This window comes from Lithobates pipiens, unplaced genomic scaffold (genome assembly GCF_037356315.1).
Source record: "Lithobates pipiens isolate NorthernLeopardFrog02 unplaced genomic scaffold, aLitPip1_a1.2 Scaffold_24, whole genome shotgun sequence".
Lineage (NCBI taxonomy): Eukaryota > Metazoa > Chordata > Amphibia > Anura > Ranidae > Lithobates > Lithobates pipiens.
In genome coordinates, this window is record NW_027507786.1 from 4,136,236 (window position 1) to 4,160,515 (window position 24,280).

Here is a 24,280-nt window from a genome sequence, read left to right on the forward strand (position 1 = left end):
TCGTCCCGTCCCGAGCCTCCGTGTCGTCCCATGCCAGGATCGCCGCTCTTCGTCGGCGCCCTGGCGGCCATTCCCCTGTTCAAAAGCCGCGCCTCCGGCTCCGCCTCCGCCTGTGATAGGCGGAACACTCAATTTCCCAGCAGTCAGTGTTCCGCCTATCACGGACATCGGCTCATCCGAGGATGAGCCGATGTCCGTGATAGGCGGAACACTGACTGCTGGGAAATTGAGTGTTCCGCCTATCACAGGCGGAGGCGGAGCCGGAGGCGCGGCTTTTGAAAGGTAGAATGGCCGCTGTCTGTCTGCTCGACACGCTGTTCGGGCAGTCAGACAGCGGTGACTCGAGTATAAGCCGAGGGGGGCACTTTCAGCCTCAAAAAAGAGGCTGAAAATCTCGGCTTATACTCGAGTATATACGGTAATTATTCTGTATAACAGTATGCGTTAAAAAAAGGGGTTTAGACTGCAAACATTTGTAAATACATGTGTAAGCTACAGAGCCCCGTCAAGGTGCCCCGGTATTTTCTGTAGTCCTACCTCAAAGGATTAGCCACCAGTTTTGCCTGTGGTCTCTCTGCGGCTACCAGTTCTCCAGTATTGACTTACCATGCCTTGTTCTACACTGCTTTTGTATCTATGGAAGCGGCCAATTTGGTAGAAAAGGGGGGGGGGGGCTTGGCTTCCTGAGGTCTACAAGTTTCCAAGGAAAGTGAACAAAGAACGGTGCAGTAATGGCATCACCAAATCTCACCTCTAATCTCCTGTGGCAGCATTGCCTTAGATGAGCTCGTACTGCCGATGTTTAGCTATGAGGCTGAAGTCACAGGAGTGCTTAAGCACCATAATATACCAGGACAAACAAATGGCCCCTGCCCTCATCTCTAACTGGCCTTTGCAGCAAGGAGCCCATGGAAGGACAACGCATGCAATACAAAACCAAAGAATTTCCCAGCTCAACTTACCGACCATCCTGCTAACCAACCGAATTGTCCTGTCTAAGCCCTTGTACACACAGTCGGAGAATCCGTCGGAATGTGTCCTATCGGACCGTGTTGTCGGATAATCCGACTGTGTGTGGTCTGCATCAGACTGTTTCCGTCGGAATATCCATCGGACCAAATTTTCCAACTTGCTGGAAATATTTTCCGACAAACTGGTCCGATAGGACATACTCCGATCATGTGTAGAGAATTTAGATCGGACAAAGTGCCACACATGCTCAGATCAAATTCCTACATCAAAGCTATTGGCTACTAGCCTGAACGTAGTCCCATCGAAATTACGTCATCACGTTCTGAAAGATCGGATTTTTCGACAACTTTGTCCGACCGCGTGTATGCAACAGTTTCGGATAAGATCCGACAGACAAAATCCGACGGATTTGGTTGTCGAAATGTCCAACCGTGTGTACAAGGGCTTAGGGCCGGTTCACACAGCGAGGCGAGGCGACACGGCTCGCCTCGCCTTGCTCCCGCAAGTCGCCCCCGTTCTGTACTATGGAACCGTTCTGAGAGGAGCGACTCGAGTCGCTCCGACTCAGAAAAAAGGTTCCTGTACTACTTCGGGGCGACTTCGGGGGCGACTTGCATTGACTTCTATACAGAAGTCCTCTGCAAGTCGCCGCTGAGCTCCCCGCAGGTCGCGGCGAGGTAAGTCGGAGACGCCTCGCCGCGCCTCGCTGTGTGAACCGGCCCTAACAGTTTTCGTCAAAAACAGGGCTTTCGTTTACACTCATTTGCACATACATGCATAAGCCACAGAGCCCCATAAAGGCCCCCCAACATCTGTAGTCCTAACTCTTAATATTTTAGAGCTTCCACAGTAGAAAAACATGCATGATAATAGATAGGCAGAGGGCAGGTGAGCCTGGAGGGAGCCCACCCTTCCTTAAAGGCACAGGGGGGCACTGGACACCCAGAATTTAGCACCATGGCAGCAAAGGTGTCCAATGCATCCCTTCACCAATATTTCAACAGTAAAAACAAATGGTCCCTGCCCCCACCTATAACTGGCCTTTGCAGCAAGGAGCACATGGAAGGGCAACGCATGCAAAACAAAACCAAAGAAATTCCCAGCTCAACTTACCAACCAGCCTGCAACCAACCAAATTGTCCTGTATGTGTTAAAAACAGGGGTTTAGTTTGCACACATTTGCCTATCCATTATAATGTATGTGCTTCCACTGTGGAGGCTCTCTAAATCCAGAGTTAGGACTACAGATACTGGGGTGCCTTGATGGGGCACTTATAGCATGTATTTGCAAATGTGTCCAAACTAAACCCCTGTTTTTAACGCATACTGTCAGACAGATCAATTTGGTTGGTTAGCAAGCTGTTCAGTAAGTTGAGCCATGAATTCCTTTGGTTTTGTATACCATAATATACTAGGAAATACACTGGTAACTGGGAGGAATTCAGTACAAAAAGTTAAATTTTACTGGGTATTGCTTGGGCACAATCAACATTTATAAATCTTCCCTATAACATATCAAACCTTCACTTTATAAGTTCAGTTCAACCATGAGTGGGTTCTCACTAATACGAACCACACTCCGCATAGGCACCTTGACCATGAATCTTCCATGTATTTGGAAATGTATGCAAATAGTAACATCTGTTTTAGTGATATATACTGCTAATTAGGCCACATATAATTGGGCCAAACACAAAGCTTGATACTATGCCCATACACAAATAATTGTTTATTTTGTACTCTAGCTAAAAGTCTGTAATGAATTACATACAAAAGTAAACCGACAATAATTTGCCATTTAGATTGTATTTGTCCCCAACCTAAAGACCATGGGGGCATGGGCGTCCGCAGGTAGGGGCAAGGGGGGTCAATAGCCCACCCCCCCCCCCCCCCACCCCCGGAATTAGGGATCAGATCCAGAGAGACCACCAGAGAGAGCCATGATGCCCAGCACCGCCAGAGAGACAAAGACTGAGCCACTGCCAGGGTACAGACATGCTACACTACTGACCAGAGTCGCCCCCGGGGAACCCAGAGTGAACGATCGTCCAGCCGGAGGGATCACTGCTGTAGTTTCACTGGGTCTGGTAAGAGGGCCTGTTGGCCATTATCCATTACTTATCCTAGGGACTGTACTACGTCTGCAGTCTCTGACCATGACAATGTGATAATGACATTGTCGAAAAGGGACGGCGCATGGGTGACCCTAAAATGATGCCCCCCCCCCGAAAAAAGTTCTGCAGATGCCCATGCTTGGGGGCTTATTTAATAAAGGCAAATCTACTGACATGCAAGGGACATGCAAGGAAAATAAAAAACAGCATTTTAGCTTGCACGCGATTGGTTGATAAAATCAGCAGAGCTTCCCCTCATTTCAGAGCTTCCCCTCACAAGTGCACTTTTAGGCAATTTGTAGTGCAAAGTGGATTTGCCTTTTGTAAATCAACCCCCGTGTCTGTAACTTACAAAACATTAGCTCTTTTTGGATTTCAAGAATACACAGGTCTCATCTTCAGTGCAAAGTAGGGTGCAGAATTGTGGGTGGCATATATTTTGGTAAATGAAAGCTTGATTTGCAATAGACCCCAAGGAAAAACAAAATAATAAAGATCTACTTGATTATGGTACAGAATAGTTAGTGTTGTAAGGTGGGGTATTACCTGCTTGAAGGTTGACGGTCAGATCATGGTAGGGAGGAACCAGAGGGATAGGAACTGCGGGCTGTTAGGAGATTGTTCCAAAAAGACTGATGTAGAGAAAAGTTGGACTCAGCCATCCACCCCGTTGTAAAGTCGCACGCATATTATTGGGCGGGAGTATAGTCATCACAGCATTTTGATGGGTTAAGGGGTCTTTGGGGGTCTGTGGAAGAAGTGGGTTTTCTATGAAGCAGGACCCTTCTGGTCGTATCGACCTTTCTTTTGGCTGGTTGTTGATACCTCTAACAGGGTCTCAACCCCCTTGAAGAAAGTAATACATTCTCCATTTTAAACTGTCCCTGAGTCAGCAGAGAGCAGCTGGGGAAAGTTGTGAATTTTAGTCAAGCCATTGGGCTAGTGAACATCCACAGATCTCTTCCTGCTATCACTTGCCATCTGTTGTTACTGAATTTATGGTGTTTGATTGCTTATAGTTATTTATGAAATTGTTAATTTTCCATAAATCAGCTCTGCAGCTGATCTGCTACATTGCATGGGTCCAGGAGGTGGCTGGTACTGTGGCTCTTTTTAGTTTTCAAGAACACACATGCAAAACCTTGACCAATTTCATGAAGCAAACATAAAGTCAAAGGCCAACAAATGTAAAGGTCTTGCGAGCTACCTGATAAAACCTCCCCTATCTCTCAATGATAGACTGATAGCTGATAGCACTAATCACGTCCCATACTATCGTGTGTTAACAAAATAAATATGAATCATGTGCTGCGCTATTTCTCCTAATAATCTGAAATCTTCAAATACTTTAAATTCCCTGTTGGCCTTTGACTTTATAAATAGAAATCATGTGTTATGATATAATAGTCTGCTGAAACTGCAGTGTATTAAATACCAACACAACTATAATATAAAAAATAATTTGCTCTAGTGATATATAAGTGACTATTATCACCATACAAAATCCCACATCAGAAATTGTGAATGAACACACATATCATTAAAATATATATATACATATATAGGGACAAAAACGTGATCCGTAAAGTTCTCAAGTGCATATAAGTCCGTGACACCCTGATCACAAAGGATCAGTTCAAAATTAATACAAAGTCTTTGTTGAAACAATGTTAAAGTGGATGTAAACCTGAAAATGTTTTATTTATTTTTTGTCTGGCACAATATAGAGTATGGGATTTCATAGTTACATAATTAGTAAGGTTGAATAAAGACACCAGTCCAACCTCAGTGAGTGTCTACAATTGTCCCTATCCCTGTACATTGCACACTCACATCAGTCCCTACCCTCAAGGAGGCCACAATCCAAGGTCCCCATTCATATACTAGGGTCAATCTTGGACAGAAGCCAATTAACCCACCAGCATGTCTTTGGAATGCGGGAGGAAACCGGAGTACCCGGAGAAAACCCACACAGGCACAGGGAGTACATGCAAACTCCAGGCAGGTAGTGTCATGGTTGGGATTCGAACCAGTGACCCTTTTTACTGCTAGGCAAAAGTGCTAACCACTACACCACTGTGCCGGGTCGCATTTCAGATTAACTGTGCCCAGTCTAGCCACAAAGAGTTAAACCAGCTCTGAACAATCCTCATATCTTTTTTCATTGAAATAAAATGGACAAACTGTGAAATCTTTGTCCGTTCTTCCCCCTTGCTGTGATTGACAGGTGATTTACATATCTCATGTACTACCCTAAGAGACATGCATTATTTTTTAATCCCCCCACTCCTTTCTTCAGCAACTTTGCAAGGATTGGCTGTTCCACACCTCAGCGTGATTTGGCATGCTGAAGTCATGTGGGGACTTTTCTGGGTTTTGACTGGATGTTAGAGATCATAGCAGAAGTTCAGTGTAAGAAATACACAGGAGAAAATGCATGTTGATAAGGGGAGTATAGAGGTGGGCGGGGAGTCTACTGACATAACGACTCTACCCACTGAGCCCTGGAAAACAGACCCTCCCACAAAATATGCAGTTTTTTGGGTCTCATAGCAGACAGAGGGGAGACATTTGACAGATAAGTATACACGCAGGAGACATGAATATCCTTCTAGATCAGGGGTAGGGAACCTTGGCTCTCCAGCTGTTTTGAAACTACAAATCCCACCAAGGTTCCCTACCCCTGTTCTAGATAACCATTATTGCAGTAATTTAGAAAGGATGAGAGTGGGTTTACATCCACTTTAAATAAACCAACGTGACTTGATTGGTGACCGTGATCATAAAGATCTATTATGGTGATGTCACTCTGGTGCTCCCCACCCTTAGGTAAAAGCCGCTCACCTCAGAGCGTGTGACAATTAAGTTTGGTCAATACACACTTGTGAATCACTTTAAAAGGATTCCAGATTAGTTGCAAGGTCCCAAGCTGCTCAATGATGAGGCCTCCTCTCCTGTCAGCAGACCAATGATCTTGTTGGTGACTTCTACAATCTTCTAACCCCTGGGGTGAGCTGTGAGGAAGTAGAGAGAAGACGTTCCATCTGGCAGCAGAGGAGTGTGTCCCACCAGTGAAGTCTGGTGACCCTTTAACCATCACAGTGCCTTCACCTCATTTCCTGAAGCCCAAGAAAAATAATGACTAGAAGATTCTAGAAGTCACCAACAAGATCATTGATCTGCTGACAGGAGAGGAGGCCTCATCATTGAGCAGCTTGGGACCTTGCAACTAATCCGGAATCCTTTTAAGGTGATTCACAAGTGTGTATTGACCAAACTTAATTGTGAGGTCACTCGCTCTGAGGTGAGCGGCTGTTACCTAAGGGTGAGCAGCACCAGCGTGAGATCACGCGGCTTCGGCCTAGCTCCGGAGCCATGGCCATCTTGGTCCACCCGACGGCAGCCTAGACGCGCGCGCTGATGTCATCATTGCCCGCTTGCTTGTGTCTACTCTGAGGACGGACGGGTCTGCCTGCTGTCTATTCCAGACAGAGCAGACAATCATGAATATTAAGGTATGGGGGAGATGTGGGGAGATGTTGACAGTACAGCATGGGGGGAGATGTGGGCAGTACTTTATAGGGGGGAGATGTGGGCAGTACTTTATGGGGGGGAGATGTGGGCAGTACTTTATGGGGGGGGAGATGTGGACAGTACAGCATGGGGGGAGATGTGGGGAAATGTGGACCGTACAGTATGGGGGAGATGTGGACATTACAGTTAAAGTTAAACTAACTTTCTATGTTTTTCTTAAAGTTTAATAAAAAAAAAAATTGTAAAAACTGTATGTGCGTTATAATTAATCGAAATTAGTCGATTAATCGATTAAAAAAAAAACGATTAATTGAACAGGAAAATTGTAATCAGTAACAGCCCTAATATATATATATATATATATATATATATATATATATATATATATATATATATATATATATATATATATATATATATATATATATATTTTTTTTTTTTTTAATGATATGTGTGTTCATTCGCAATTTATGATGTGGGATTTTGTATGGGGATAAGATAATAGTCACTTATATATCACTACAGCAAATTATTTGTATATTATAGGGGAGATTATCAATTAATTTTTTAATTTTTTAATGTTTTAGCATTTCTTCATTGATTGAATACCTCACTATTTCTTTTAGCGCAGCCCACTTTATTTTTTCTTTTTTTTTTTCTTTATTATAGCGCAGCACATGATTTATATTTATAAAGTCAAAGGCCAACAGGGAATTTAAAGTATTTGAAACTTTCTAATGACTACGTGCCTTTCATGTAAGTGCGCTGCTGCTTAAGGGATTCTGCATGCAGCCATGGCTACCTTTGTTCAAGGAATTTCTGCATAGCAGCAGTGGAGCAGGTCATGAAATGTTTTCTAGAAGAGTGCAACTTCAAAAAATTCCTCCCTTTGCTGGTCTGAGACAATATAAAAGCTGCAGCAGAGTACTTCTTCATTGTGCATGTGCTTTGATTGAACATTTGTCTCATCTTCAGTGCAAAGTAGGGTGCAGAATTGCGGCATATATTTTGGTAAATGAAAGCTTGATTTGAAATAGACTCCAAGGAAAAACAAAATAATAAAGATCTACTTGACTATGGTACAGAATAGTTAGTGTTGTAAGGTGGGGTCTTACCTGCTTGAAGGTTAACGGTCAGATCATGGTAGGAAGGAACCAGAGGGATAGGAACTGCGGGCTGTTAGAGGATTGATCCAAAAAGATTGATGTAGAGAAAAGTTGGACTCAGCCATCCACCCCGTTGTAAAGTCGCACACATATTATTGGGGCGGGAGTATAGTCATCATAGCATTTTGATGGGTTAAGTGGTCTTTGGAGGTCTGTGGAAGAAGTGGGTTTTCTACGAAGCAGGACCCTTCTGGTCGTATGGACCTTTCTTTTGGCTGGTTGTTGATACCTCTAACAGGGTCTCAACCCCTTGAAGAAAGTAATACATTCTCCATTTTAAACTGTCCTTGAGTCAGCAGAGAGCATCTGGGGAAAGTTGTGGATTTTAGTCAAGCCATTGGGCTAGTGAACATCCACAGATCTCTTCCTGCTATCACTTGCCATCTGTTGTTACTGAATTTATGGTGTTTGATTTCTTATAGTTATTTATGAAATTGTTAATTTTCCATAAATCAGCTCTGCAGCTGATCTGCTACACTGCATGGGTCCAGGAGGTGGCTGTTGCTGTGTCTTCTCACAAGCTGGCCCTTGTTACAAAGAGCTACTTACCAGAGAGATTGCTTGAGTGTCGCTAAGCCGAAGTGACCTAACTAATAATTTGTTTGCTGCTTCAGTTGACCCCTGGTCAGACCTCTTGATTTTTGCTTGCTGAAGCCCCTGCCTGGACTTGACTATTTTCTTGGCAATCCCCTAGTGTAAAGTCTCCACACTGTAGCCTTCCTGTCCTTGCTCACCCCTTGGTGGGGTTATCCTGAGTAGCACAACCTGGTACCAGCCTACATCACAGAGATTTGGGGGCCATCAGGACTCCTGGTTCTTCTACACCAGGGATCCTCAAACTACGGCCCTCCAGCTGTTGCGGAACTATGGATCCCATGAGGCATTGTAAAACTTTGGCATACACAGACATGACTAGGCATGATGGGAATTGTAGTTTCTGAACAACTGGAGGGCCATAGTTTGAAGACCCCTGTTCTACACCATTAGGAACTCTGGTGAAGACTCCATGGGTGTGTTGTAATAACATATTTGTTGGGAATAACGGGTTTCTTTATACAGTTTAAAACTCATATCACATTCTATCACATTCTAAGTCTTTATTGGTTTTTCCTTTATCCCCAGTTCAGATCATCATACCTTATATAATCAATGCAAATATTTGCAAATTCTCATATCACATCAATCTTTTTTTTTTAGAAAAGAGCTGACAGATAGCAAAAAAATGACAGCGGTATCAGTTGAAACTGGTTTTGTTTCATATTGAGCCAACCAACCCTCAGGACTTTACTACAACAAGTGACGTCTGAAAAATACTTTAAGAACAGGTTCACTCCTTGAAGCCAAAATTTGTCACCGACTGTTACTTAAAAACTTCATAAGGAAACTTACTTCATAAAAGACTGCATTTCTTGTACCATAAAAATATTCATCAACCAAGCAGAAAATCAACCAAGCAGAAAATCAACCAAGCAGAAAGTCAACCAAGCAGAAAGTCAACCAAGCAGAAAGTCAACCATACTTCCTCTTATTTAGGGATTAAATGCATTTTTTGATGACTTTTGTTGAATCTAAAAAGGATTCCTGTCCTGTATTTTTGATATCTTAGTTTATGAAACACGGTTTGGATGTTGTCCTGGGATTGTCATCCTTTTGATTTCAGCTGGAGTCATTTCATCAGGGGTAAGTGTCCATATTTTGGTTAACATAATTCATTTGTTTGGAAAAAAATAACTTTTAGATAGACATAGTCTTAATCTGTTTCCTACTTCAGTCAGGGATGGTTCATCTACCTCAGCTATGATCTTGGCTAGCCATAGATCATTCCAATGCATTTATGATCCTTCATCCTTCTTCTTAGAAGAGTAGAGATTAGGGTCTTGAAAGTCTTCCTATGGATAATAAATACCTCCACCTGCCCAGCGTTTACAAGGAAAGCTTGACACTGTCTTACTTTTTGCAACTACTGTATTTACAGACAGATATTGTAAAGGTTCATTAAGGGGAATCTGTACTTCCACCAACCAAGGGAAGGACTGGCCTTGGGGTAATATATGTTGGGCTAATGCCCTGAGTTAAAATACTTTCCCATTCTGACCTCAGTCAGAGTGGGACCCAAAGTTAGTGACACATGGTGAATGCTCTATAACAAAGGTCTCCAAACTTTTTAAACAAATGGTCAGATTACTGTTTGGTTATCAGTGAGAGTCAGAAAATTACATAGCACCAGCGGTCAGTAGGAGGAGAAATAGTGTCCTATCATTGGTGTTGGTGGGAGGAATAGTGACCCATTGTTGGTATTTGTGTCAGTAGGGTTGCACCGATATTGATACTGATACCACTATTGGTATCAATGCTGATACTAAGCATTTGCCATAACTTACCCCCTGCTCTCTCCCCACCCAGCCCTCCCCCCCTACTCCGTCCCACCCTGCCCTCACTTACCTCCCCAACCCCCCCACCCTGCCTCTCACTTACTCTTCTACTCCCTCCCACCCTGTCCTCACCCCCTACTCCCACCACCCTGTCCTCACTTACCCCCTACTCCCCCCCACTCTGTCATCACTTAACCCCCTACTCCCCTGTCCTCACTCACCCCCCTACACCTCCACCCTATCTTCACTTACCCCCCTAACCCCCCACCCTGCCCACACCCCAGCCTTACCCAACTCCCTGACTCCCCCCCCCCCACTTCCCAAACCACCCTTCTACCTACTCTTCCTAGGTGATAAGTATCGGTAATGGGTATCGGCAAGTACTTAAAAAAATATATCAGTACTTGTCCTTGGTGTTAAAAAAGTGATATCAGTGCATCCCTGGGTGGGAGGAATAGTGTCAATTTTTGCTATCAGTGAGAGGAATAGTGCTCCATCATTGTTGTCAATGAGAGGAATAGCGCCCCATTGTTGATGTCAGTGACAGGATTAGTGACCCATTGTTGGTGTCATTGGGAGGAAGAGCTCCTTCTATCTGTGGAAAGAATAGTGCCCCAGGGGCTGGATAAAAGCAAGCAAATGGCCACATCTGGCCCGCAGGCCACATTTTGAAGAACACGGTTCTATAGTTATCTATTCAGAGCTAAGATCTCAGCTTCTGGTAATAGGAAGTCTTCAAGTCTCAACTTCCATTGTCAATATTAAATGTCGTATGATCAAATTCCGAGAGCTGCAAGTAAGTCAATGCTGGAAAACTGCAAAGGTGGGAAGTACGTTGTACTCATTTCTGAAAAGGAAGCTGAATGTTAAGGATTATTTTTGTTTTTTATGGCATTATATTTCATTTTTTCCTTGAGGTGATTGTAGCTGTATTAGTGCACTTGCAAGAAAAAAGGGACAAAAGGGAGTACTGTCCATGATACTTTTTTTTATTTGTACTAACATCCAAATCTTTAGGACAAGCTTTTGGGGGGTGCATCCCCTTCTTTAAGGTTTAATAAGTACTAATATTCATCAATAATGTTCAATAAGACCAACATACACAACAGCAGCAATTTACCTTGGATAGTTGGTGAGATAAGGAAAGGCGAGGGCTATGGACTGGGAGAGGGGAAAGAATTACAGAGGTAAGAGTGGTCATAAAAATAGTGGATATTCATATTTAGAAAACTGAGGTCCACATTTAGACTATTATCTTTTGTGTCAAATGCAACATAGAATACCGTAGAATTCTTAGTTCAGAAGTTTTTCTATCCTGCATATTTTTTTAATTCCCTTTAAGAACTAAAACATTCTAGTCTAGCCACTTTGCTTCATATCTATTGGCAATGCCCACTTTTGCAATCATATTGGCGGTCGCTTCAAGATCTCTTTCAACGACTGTTTGAAGTAGACTTCCCATTTTGTCCCAAAATATTCTTACTGGGGCTACTGTCCCCCAGGTTAGCTAAGAAGTTGACATCCTAACAGCTGCTAGATGCCTCGTAGCACTCCAATGGAAGCGGGAAAACACCACCGAACTCTATAGAGTTGTACGCTAGGATTAGGGATGTGCAGAGTATAGAGTCCCTTATGCCGCATACACACGGGCGGACTCTATGGCGTACTTAGTCCATCGAAACACATTTCAGCGGACAGTCCGCTCGTGTGTGGGCTTCAGCGGACTTTTTCAGCGTGCAGTCTGGCGTACTAAGTATTTCGGATTTTTCGAAATTCTGTCCGTCGTACTTTGGTTTCAGCGGACAATCCGCTCGTCAGTATGCTAGTTCGACGGACTAAGAATGGCGCATGCCCAGAAAGGATTTACACGGCGGAAGGGTGCTTTGCTGTGTATTGGACTTCCTATTTCTAGTCCCGTCGTACGTGCTGTACACGTCATCGCGCAAGCTTTCGACGGACTGTTTGGGTATCCGTGTGTGGTCAAGTCCGTTCAGTGGAAAGTATGACGGACTGTCCGTCGGATTGTATGACGGACTAAGTACGCCATACAGTCCGCTCGTGTGTACGCGGCATTACGCCTTTCCAATATGGTAGAACATTGGCAAGAGGATCCTCCGTGAGGCTAGACTATTCCTTGCTGACCGTTGTGCCAGCACTCTCTAACCCCCAGGAGTGATGAGCTCAGGACCTTACCTTCTTCTCTCCTCTTTCTTTTTATTCTTTTTTTCTCTCTCTCTGTTGTTTTCTGGATGTTTTACAAGGGAATTAAGCTGTGAGTTGGACTTCATCCCTGGGCCCTGTTCTGCTTTAAGTGGTTCCTTTGGGATTGTGTTCAATTGATACTGTTCATAAAGCTAAACTGTTCATCATATAGTTTTTGCAAAATACTGTAATCGCCACTTGAAGATGCCTTGCTGATACAACTAATGGGCCCCTTTAAACCTATGTTTTTTTATTGTATACTGGTCTGTTGTTGGCTTTATATGATGTCCTTTGTTATTTCTTTTTTAACTGAAACATTAATGTCTTCCATGGTATAGTCTGGTTGTGAAAAAGGAAGCTCCCCAGTGTAGTGGTATAATATCGTGGTTGGTATATAATTAGTAGTTATTATAATCTCGATGTAAGTACTCTTCCGCAGCAACCCGATTCTTCCAGAGAGATGCACTTTATTGACTTCCAACACAGAACAAAGTCTTGCAACATGGCACAATCCAACAGAGTATATATGACAACGAATACCAGCCTTCAAAGTCCCATGTCTCCTAGACCTGTGCCTCCATAATTACACACCAAGTGAACAGACGGAATGCCAGCTTGAATGTCCTCTCAAGTACTGGTCTGACACTGGGCAGGTTCTGCTAGGTCAACCAAATGCTGCCCATGAATACCCCCTCCAGTCTAATTACCATCAGTAAATACTTCTTCTATGGTCCTACATCATCCTTAACTATGTAAACAATGTACCCTTTGAAATGTTCAATTAGGTTAACAGGCCATACCTCACGCACCTAGGTAGACTTGCATAAGAATAACACATCAAAGGTTCTTCAGCTGTCCCTTTGATATGTTAAAATTCAGTTGGCTTGGACAACTCAACTGAATTTCTGGTCATTATGGTACTTTAATACAATATCCTACATAAATCGGCCAACATATTACAACACCCAGGTGTGCAGTATTCATCTTCTATATGTTCTTCAATTGCTTGCCCAACAGCCACCATTATTATACTGCAGCAGGTCAGCACGATCCTGTGAGCCGTCGTAGCTATATGTCAGCTCGTGGGATCGGGATAGCAGGCGCGCGCATGCGCCCGCTGCACTGCTGGGGCGTCGATGCTCATGGCCGACGGTCGCCAGCGATCGTGGGCACGAGAGGCAGAACAGGGGCAGAAGGATAAACACACAAATCCCTGTTGTGTTCTGTGAGAAGTGACAGATCGTGAGTTCCTAATAGCTAAGAACCACGATCTGTCCTTTCCTCTAGGTCAGTCCCCTCCCCTTACAGTTAGAAACGCACAAATGGAACACAGTTAACCCCTTGATCGCCCCCTGGTGTTAACCCCTTCCATGCCAGTGACATTTTTACAGTAATCAATGCATTTTTATAGCAAATGGGCCCAAAAATGTGTCAAAAGTGTCCGATGTGTCCGCCATAATGTCGTAGTCCCCATAAAAATCACAGATCGCCATTACTAGTAAAAAATAAATAAATAATAAAAATTCTATAAATCTATCCCCTATTTTGTAGATGCAATAACTTTTGCGCAAACCAATCAATATACGCTTATTACCAAAAATATGAAGAATGAAGAATACATATCGATCTGAACTGAGAAAAAATTTGCTCTATTTGTGGGTAAAAAGGACGTCAATATTGTTTGGGTGCATCAACGGCACAGCTGTATAATCCTGTAATACTGAAGGTCCGTTTTGTGTGTGTGTGCGGGTGGCACTTTTTAATGGATTGGTTTGGTTGCACAGTTCGCAAAGTTTTCTTGTTGCAAGGCTTTGTTCTTTTATTTGCAACTTTATAATGAGAATGACATTTTCTGCTGATTCATTTATGCCTGAAGTTGGGCGATTGCCTGAAAGCCAACTGTGGGGGATGTTGGAATATTTCTTTCAGTGTTATGATGGGTTGCAGCTCTTTGGTTATCTTTGTTATATCTTCTAGTGCTGGATGTTATTACAAGAGGGATACGGTCATTTGTTTTTTTTCTCCTTGTATTGGAGAGGATATTCTCTTTGGGGTTTTAAAGCTTAGGTCTGCCCCAAAAAAATAGAAGCCAGCAGCTACACATACTGCAGCTGCTGGCTTTTAATAATAGGATGCTTACCTGTCCTGGAGTCCAGCGATGTTGGCAGCGCAGCTCATGTTTCCATCAGCTGTCAAGTGCATGCCGCTGACATTGCGGGTAACGAAACCTGGCAGTGTAGCCTTACGGCTTCACACTGGGAGCCCTACTGAGGCCCCGCTCCTCTCTCCTACTGGCCCGGTGACAGGGGGAGGAGGAGGGAGGAGGAGGAAGGAGCCCCACTGTGACGTCACGGCCCACGGAGTGCACACCCGAAAGTGGGAACAGGATACCTATCTCAAGTATTCTGTTCCCCCTCCCCCCTGAAAAGTGGCAATTGTGGCATGGGATGGGGAGAGGAGACAAATGAGCGTAAGTTCCACTTTTGGGTGGAACTCCGCTTTAAGACAAAAAGGGGGAGGGTTATAGCGCTGTGAAAGAAGAAAAAGTATATATGTGTATATGTATATATATATATATATATATATATATATATATATATATATATATATATATATATAGGCATATCCCACTTTTAAGTGCAAAATCAGACTCCCTTCTGCATAGAAACCAATGAGCTTCTAACCCCAGCTTCTTCAATTAAGCTTCTTCAATGGAAGCTCATTGGTTTCTATGCAGAAGTGAGTGTGATTTTGCACTTTTCAGCTTTAGTAAATAAACCCCATTGTGTACTTAAAAGTGGGGTATGCCTGTATATATACATATATACAGCAGCCAGCATGGCTGGAGACAACAGCATTATTATTCTAATTTGGTGCCACATAGCCAATTTAAACGTGCAGTTGCTGGCAGTAGGTCATACACCAGATTACGTCTAAGCAGACAAAACGCGCCAGATTGACCTCTGCCAAAATTACTGCGCCTCTTCATGTCCTTCCATGAGCTTTGTATCCACTTCCTAAATGTGAGTGTTTCATTGTTATTTTTTTTAAACAAATGCAATTTTTAAACAATATCACACTATGTGGAACCTTTCTTTGATTTTTGGTTCCAGTGTGTGAGCAAAGAATATCATCTGGCTTTCCCTCCTTCCATTTTGAGCCTCATGTGTCTGTATGCTGTGGAGTTTTGATGTTAATCAACACTATTCAAAGATCTGTCCAGGCGTTCTGATGGTTTTCCATATACAGTGTTTATCGTCATAAGCCTGGTTGACTTAAGAGGTATAAGCCCCCTTTAAGTCCATTACTTTCGGTAAGCCTTCATGCAATTGGTGGTGGTGTCTTCTAGAAGCTTCTCCTCAACGAGGCTCTTCACATTTGATGTCACTTACCTTATCGATGCTTTTTAGACGTTTATTTTTCTGATATTATTCACTGATACCAGGACTGTGTGAATTTTATTATTCACCATTATTCATCATCTTTTCACTTAGTGGATATCATTTTACATTTCCATTCACAACATTTTTTCACTTGGTGGACTATTTTTATATTTCAGTGTGTGTTTTACTGATCACAGCATATATTGTTAATTGTATTTATATATATATATATATATATATATATATATATATATATAAGCACTGCATTTTATTATTTTGTGATGGAACTCTGCTCTAAGGCCGCGTTCATGTTTGTATCGGCTGTTCTGTTTCTTTCTTTATGAAAAGAGACTGCTAGTATTCGGAGAAGTTTATTTCTGTCCCCTAAGTCCCTGCACATTCAGTGGTATCTGGTGGCCTGGCAGTGAATGATTGGCATGTTTAGTGTGTTGAGGGGTGGAAGCTGGAACTGTGGAGATCAGTTACATCTGTCAGTGGGATTTAACAGTCCATTTTTAGCTTGATTGATGGGTGAAACGCGTTGATCAATGAGTGTATATTCTTCACCTTCTGTCCATATGATGAAACAATCATAAATATGCTGTTCAGGAATTTGTCCTCCAGGTCAGCTATAAATAAATCAGCATATTCAGGGTGCCATTTTTATGCAGGCCATACATGGTCGAATTTCGAACAAATTTTCTTTTCAAAATCAAAAGATTCGTTTTTTTTGTGATCCGATGGCGCCACCATTTATTTTCGAAATTCGGCCAACCAAGCCTTCAATTTCACCTCATGTTGCTACAGAAAAGAATTTTCTTGGCCGGGAATCTTCTTTTCTCTCCATAAATTTTCTTTTATCTCTGTAAAATTTTCTTTTCTTATTACATTTCTCGCACGATTCTCCCATCATTGATTAGAAAAGTGTTTGTTTTTCAAAAAAATGTCAAAAAAATTCCAACATGTCCGTTTCCTCAAATTTTATTTCCGCACGAAAATCGTCTCTTGCTGCAGCCCCTACTAATGGTGCAAAATTCATACGAAAATTCTTAGATACGATTTTCGAAAGAAAATTCTTTTGAAATTCGTACCGTGTATGGCCGGCATAACTCCCATAACAGTACACATACACTGAAGATACAGTAGGTATCATGATTGAAAATTAGTGTTTATGATTTGGAGGTGACAGGTTGAATGTAGTACTCAGCGTGTATCCTCTGGTGTCCGGAGGACACTTATGCCATGTGAGTGGATCTGTTTGTATTTTTTAGCAAAATTGTATTTTTAAATGGCATTACACAATGGAGTTTCACCTTCCTTTATCTTCCCACATGGTGTTGAAGTACATAGCCTGAGAGGATTTGAGATAGGGGGGTGCTATCAAATATGAGAGGCTTCGGACTGGGTGGCATGGACTGATATTATAGCACAAGCACTTTTGAACCACTTGCCGCCCGCCCGCTATGTAGCAATATGACGTCATCAAAGTGGTTCTGTTATCCTGACATCATATGACGTGATCAGGATAACAAGCCGGTGCGCGCCCGCAGGGAACGCGCGCCGATCCGAGATGCTGCGCGTCACTCTGACACACACCACAGTTCCGATTGTGATAGGGACCCTCTGACGGAGGCTTCTTACCATGTGATCAGCTGTGGCCAATCACAGCTGATCATTGCGTGAAATAGGAAGTGGCGCTAAATGGCTTTTCTCGGTTCACACTGACAAGGAGAGCCAATCGGAAAAGTCCGTCGGATTTTGTTGTCCGAAAATTTTAGATCCAGCTCTCAAACTTTTCCCGTCAGAAATTCCAATGGAAAAAGTCCGATAGAGCCCACACACGATTGGATTTTCCAACAACATAATCCGATCAGACTTTTTCCATCGGAATTTCCGACCGCGTGTATGGGGCATAAGTCTTTGGTATCTGAGAATAACTGTAAATGATGTAATTCTGTGGTTGGGCCTTTGGAGAACACTGTTATTTTTTTGGTTCAGAAAGTTTCTCTGTTATATTCACATTTTTATAAGTTCACATGTGGTATCTTGGGATTCTGGTTTGGCTTCCAGGTCACTGATAGTAGGAAGGGTAAGCAATGCAGAGGAAAAGGTCATCTAGAGCCCCGGGGTGAACTTGCCAAACTGCCCCCCCCCCAGATTTGTATGAGCATTATGTGTCAGCAAAATTCCCCCCCCAAAACATTGACCACTAATCTGCATGCTTACCCCCTAAACATAAATCCCCCAGTACAAATCAACCCCTTTCCAGCACAAATCTTTGCCCCCCACCGCCCAAATCCCCGGAACATAAATGCCCCCCCAAAAAAAGTTACCCCTCCTCGCACAAATCCTCTACCCTCAAATTTCCTCTACTAGCACTAATCCCCCCCCCCAAACAAGAATTTCCCCTACTAGCACAATTCCCCCCCCTTCACTATATCACCTCTTCTAGCACAAACCTCCCCAAATCCCCCCCCAGCACAAACCCTCTTCCCCCAATGCCCCCTCCCAACACCAATTCCCCATAATCACCTCTCCTCGCAGCTCCCCCCACCTCACATGAAACTACAGTACCAAGGGCAACCGTCCTTCCTGCCCACCCCTTGTCCCAGCCCTGAGTTTAGGTGTTGTTTCAGGCAACCATCCAAACTCAGACAAAAATGAATCAGTAGGAAACTTCATTCTGATTACCAAGGTGCAAATAAAGAATCCAAGTCTTGCAACACAAAATGCTGCAAACTATGGCCATGGTCAGAAATGCTGGGGGGTGCTTTTCAAAGTGATTTCTCAGCCAAATAAAGCATGGAGACATGGATGGGTTGGGGAGTTTGCTATAATAAATACACAAAGCGGTGTTCTGCCTGGGGAAATACTGTAGCAGATGTCTTTTAATATATGGACGCTTACTATCCATATCCATGTTTATCCAGTTGGCCACAATCCATACCAGTCCCTGATATGTAATCTCTAATGCCGCGTACACACGATCGGACTATCCGGTAGACTTAGTCCGGTGGTTTGTCCTCTGGATGTTGCAGCTGAGGTCCGCCGGACTTTCAAGCGAATGGACTTGACCACACACAATCACTTCAAAAGTCCGGCGGATTCGAACGTGATGATGTAGATAAGGAAGTTCTAGCTGCCCTAGCGTTGGTTTTAGTACGCCGGACTAGCACACAGACGAACGGATTATCTGCTAAAAGCCGAGTCCGGCGGACAATTTTGAAGCCAGTCTTATTTCTAAGTCCGCCGGACTTTTTCTTCCCAAAAGTCTGGCAAACTTAGAAATAAGGCTGGCTTCAAAGTCCGCAGGTTGAATTGTCCAGGTTGAATTGTCCGGCGGACTCTGGTCCGCCGGACTAAGTCCGCCAGATAGTCCGATCGTGTGTACACAGCATAAGGGGGAAAAAAATTCCCTTCACTGGATCTAAGGGGCCAAGCCCAACCTCCAAAAAACAACCCCCACACCATAACCCCCCCCCCCCCACCAAATGTTTTGGACCAATGCACAAAGCAAGATCCATAAAGACATGGATAAGCCAGTTTGGGGTGGAGGAACTTGACTTGCCTTCACAGAGTCCTGACCTCAACCCAATAGAACACCTTTAGAATAAATTAGAGTGGAGACTGCGAGCCAGGCCTCCGCGTCCAACATCAGTGCCTGACCTCACAAATGCTCTTCTGGAAGAATGGTCAAACATTCCCATAGACACACTCCTAAACCTTGTGGACGGCTTTCCCAGAAGAGTTGAAGCTGTTATAGCAGCAAAGGGTGGGCCAACTCAATGTTGAACTTTACAGACTAAGACTGGGATGCCATTAAAGTTCATGTGTGTAAAGGCAGGCGTCCCATTACTTTTTGACAATATAGTGTATATACAATGGTGATCGCTATATATTATATACTGTATATTCGATATATAGTTATACTTTTTTTTCCATCTGTTTGTTTAGAGTTAATTTAATTCAAAGCCTGACTTTTCTCCTGTTATGTTTTGTTTTACTGAACAGATCCATACCAACCTGGACCTTCAAGGTCTACATCCAGACATGTGACTCTCTTCAGAAAGACCCTATATGGCCACTTTGACAGATGTGATAAGTTCTGGGAATACCCCTAACTGCAAAAAAAAAAAAAGGATCAGAGAATCTACATTGTACTGTACAGCTGAAGAAGCAAGACAATCCAATATAGAGGGAGATATTGCACGGAAGTTGTGTCTTTTATTTTCGGTTGAGTTATAAAATACAGTTATTATAACTCCTTCCTGCCCTATAAAAAATGTTTTAATTGTCTAAAAACCAAGCTGTAGCTACGTAAACATTTTAAAAGGAGAATAAAGTTTGAATGATGGTGGGGAGTTCTTCTTTATTTCAAATAAAATTATTTTTAAAACGGTTGTCTTTGTTTTATTTCGATCAGGCGAAGGGGTTAGATGTCCATTCCATTGTCCCCTCCAGGGGCAAAGGGACTTCTTGAGGAGGTCCCTTTTCCAACATGTAGAAGTGATCGTTCCTACTCCATAGCCAGCAGCTAAAAAAGTAAACAAACTCCCATCTGCTTTAGCAGCCGGGAGTTTGTTTACATGAGGCCAGTGCTCCCAATGCCGTAACAGTAATGGCAAGGGGTTAAAAAAAAGGGTGAAAGGTGCTTCTAAAACGGGTGTCTTTAACTTATATTTTCATCAAGCAAAGGGATCAAATGTCCCTTCAGCTGTTCACCAGGGGCAGGCGGACCTCTACTTCCACCCAATGCCCTCACCTCCTCTTAAAGTACAAGAGAACCAGAAGAGGTAGTTTCTCATCTGGGTTTGTTTTTTGAGAGGGGGGTCCCATTTTTTGATCACCCTTCCACCCAACCCTTATGTCTTCTGAGCAAGGCAGCCATTGTTTTGTAAAATTACACTATTAAAAAAGTATTAGAATTGAAAAAGAAATCATAAAAAAACCTAAGCAGGAAAAAAAATATTGTTGATTAAAAGGGTAACAAATACTTAAAAGGACACCACCCTCTTTATTTTTTCTTTATATAAAATTCCCATCACTCTGTCTACTCTAAATTTAAGAACAGGCAGACAGTGGTAATTCCTGGATCAGAAGCAAGCAAAGACCGTAAGTCATACAATCTTCTGTCTCTGGTCTCTCTCTTATCTATCTCACAGCCCAATATTTGTTTTCTCTGTGTTCTCGGAACTGTGCTGTTTTTATAGCCTAAAGATGGTATTAATATATTTTTTCGAAACCCCTCTCAATCAGGAAAAATCACCCTTAATGCAACTGGAACAACCAACGTCACGTTATCTTGGGAGGAACCAACCAATGAGACGGATGGGATATATGAAGTCAATTATTGGAATACTTCTTCCACTTTTACTGTGCAAAGCAAGAAGGCTATTGTCACCCTTCGGAACCTGACATCTGGGACGAAATACAGCGTTGATGTAGTGAGAGTTGGAGCCGGAGGTTCTAATAGTGGGCATTTTGTTGGATCCGTGTTTACAAGTAAGGTCTACATTCATAAGTTTAAAGCTGAATTTCAATTTTCTGCCCCCCCCCCCCCCCACCGTAAAAACCTTAGTTACTGCAGTCCTCAGGCAAGTCCGATAACAGCACGGGTCCTTCCTCTTCTTTCTTAGTGGCAGTGGTCAGAGGTCTTCCCTACTTGACTGAGCGGGGATGATGTGTGAGCTGAAGCTCAGTCCCAAAATACTGTTAGCCCAGGGGTGTGAGGGGGTGAGTTCATGGCATGGCAGTTCATGGGAGCCTGAGCTCAGGAGGAGCAGGTTGAATAACATTGGGTGTCATTAAACCTAGAGCAGCGAGGACATCGTTTTGCAGAGAAGAAGTGGGCAGTGGTTCTCAACCTCGGTACACCCAACAGGCCATGTTTTAAGGTTTTCCTTTATCTTGCACAAGAGCTTTAAATCAGAGTCAATGGCTTGGTATTTTGGACAGCTATTTTATACATAGTTAAATAGTAGGTGAGGTCGAAAAAAGACACAAGTGCATCAAGTCCAACCTATGTGATCTAAGGCAGACCATACATGGGTCGAATTTCGAAAGAATTCTCTTACGAAAATCTTATCTAAGAATTTTCATCGTATTTCGCACCATTAGTGGGGCTGCAGCAACAGCAGATTTTCGTGCGGCAATCAAATTTGAGTAATCGGACATGTAAATTTTTTGAAAAACTAACAATTTTCTAATCAATGATGGGAGAATCGTGTGAGAAATTGTAATCGAAAAAGGAAATGCACATGTGGAAGGAAAGAAAATCACATAAATAAAAGAAGATTCCCAGCCACGAAAATTCTTTTCTGTAGCAACAGGAGGTGAAATTGAAGGCTTGGTTGGCTGAATTTTTCAAATCGACAATATATGGCCAGCCTAAGAGATTTATGTAAGAGAAATGTATCTAGTGCCGCGTTGGGACCATTGTCATTTATACAGCAATCAGTGCTATACAAATGCACCAATTCCTGTGTAAATGACACTGGCAGTGAAGGGGTTAACCACTAGGTAGCAGTGTAGGGGTTAAATGTGTCCTAGGGGCGTGTTTATAACTGTGGGGGGCGTGGCTGTGTGTGTGACACGTCACTGATCTCTGCTCCCGCTATGATCAGTGACACTGTCACTAGGCAGAACGGGGGAAATGCTTGTTTACATTAGCATCTCCCCGTTCTTCCTCTCCGTGAGGCAATCGCGGCTATTCCTGCATTGATTGAGTCTGCGGGACCCAACTCACAGAGGTCCTGCCCGGCGCACACCGACGATGGCGCGTACACGATGGCACAGCTGCAAATTTAAAGGGACATGCAGTTCCCGACGTACATCGGCTTGAGCCGGTCGGGAAGTGGTTAAGGTGAAAAAACACGAACCTTCACAACCCCTGTAGAGTAGTTAGAGATGACCAAAAAGTTATTAGAAAGAGTATCAGAGTGACAACCTACATCCTTCTCTCAAAGAACTTTTTCTTGAAACTGGATGTATAGAATTACTGCAACTTACCGTTATTTTTTTAACTGTATGTGAAACATTATAGTAGTATATGAATTGCAATGGCAAATCCTAGTAAATTGCTAATCTTGTTATTATGAGCACAGATATAGTTATAACTATTCTATAGACATATAATGTTATAATTGCAACATTGGTATTTCTATGTTTTTAGAGCCAATGCCAGTAAAAAGCCTGTGGGGCTCTTTTTCTTCCACTGACTCCATTTCTCTATTTTGGACCAAGCCGGATGGATATCAGAGTACTTACAGCTACAGGGTGCAGACAAATATCACATCACCATCTACACTGATCAGTAATATAAAAGTCACAGGTGAAACCGCTACAATACCAAACCTGACACCAGGAGAGACCTATACATTCACCGTATTCACAACAGCTGCCGATAATGTCACAAAATCTGACCCCGTGTCACTGACCCCCGTCACACGTAAGTTATGTTCTGACCGCAGAACCTATTTTAGAATGTTATTAATGCTTAGGGCTTTTCTACAGCGGGATCACTGGGGGGGGGGGGGGGGGGCAGTTCCGGCACCTCCAGCACTTTCGATTTCGTTTTAGTCATAGTCTTTTGCAGGGCTTTTTTTCAGCAGGAGCACGGGGGAGTGCCACCTCTGAATGTATGTAATGGCAAGGGGTGCTGGGGTGTACTGGAGGGTCTATTGATGTTGTCTGCTGGGGGATCTATTGTTGCTGGAGGGAATCTATTTTTACAGGGGGAGTCTGTTGTTGCTGGGGAGGTCAGTTGTCACTGGTGGGGGGATCTATTGTTGCTGGGGTACTCTTATGCTACTGGGAGACAATAATTTTTGGGAGACATCTACTGTTGAGGGAGAGGTCTATTGTTGCTAGCTGTTCAGACTCTATTGTTGCTGGGGGTGCTCCATTGTTGGTGTAGCACTGACCCCCGAAGGAGCTGCTGGTTTTGTTGGGCTTACCGTTACCTTCTTGACCTGGTGTGCGTCTAGGGGTTTCCCGAGGTAGATGGGCCAAAAAATTGTAGAAACCGACACTGGATCCACTTTTGGGATATTTATTTGAAAAGTAGTAAACAAAACAGTCTCTCAATGAAGGGTAGAGGGTTGGGTAGGAAGTTCAGGCACTTTTGGAACTGCAAAAGATTGGAAGTCTCTTACTATAGAAATCCAGAGAATTACGGTTCACAACTGGATTCTCACAACTACCGGATAGACCTCCTCTCACTAGGCCTAGCAGCTGATAGAGTGTTTAATTAGAAAAAAGTCTCTGCCACAGACTTGAATGTAACCGAGGGACATAGATAAATTTAGAGAGCTATCATATGGTACCAGTATCTCACAGCCAGTCCGGCGATACCGTATGAGTGTAGATTCACTTGGTGTCCTTCAACTGAGCCTCCAGCCTCCTTCTGAGAAGCCAGCCTTATGCGTGGCCTTCTCCCGAAAAGTCCTCCTCTGGTTGCTTCTCTAGTTGCTGGGCCTCTCCACAGACGAGACGACACCGGACCACCTTTGAATCCTCCTCCCAGTTACTTTGCCTCG

The 24,280-nt window shown here is 43.2% G+C and overlaps 1 protein-coding gene across 3 annotated transcripts in view; it reads left to right on the forward strand.

The window, feature by feature from the left end:
- LOC143929620 (uncharacterized) overlaps positions 1–24,280 on the forward strand; it is a 329,026-nt gene that overhangs the window by 130,235 nt on the left and 174,511 nt on the right. For 2 of the 3 annotated variants that reach the window (XM_077453525.1, XM_077453526.1), the window contains exons 1-3: positions 9,167–9,466; positions 19,755–21,245; positions 22,915–23,190. The exons of the other annotated variant lie outside the window; for it this stretch is intronic. In XM_077453525.1, the coding sequence (XP_077309651.1) occupies positions 22,920–23,190 (271 nt within the window). In that variant the 5' untranslated portion in view covers positions 9,167–9,466; positions 19,755–21,245; positions 22,915–22,919. Of the gene's footprint in view, positions 1–9,166; positions 9,467–19,754; positions 21,246–22,914; positions 23,191–24,280 lie in introns of those variants that run through there. 3 annotated transcript variants of the gene reach the window in all.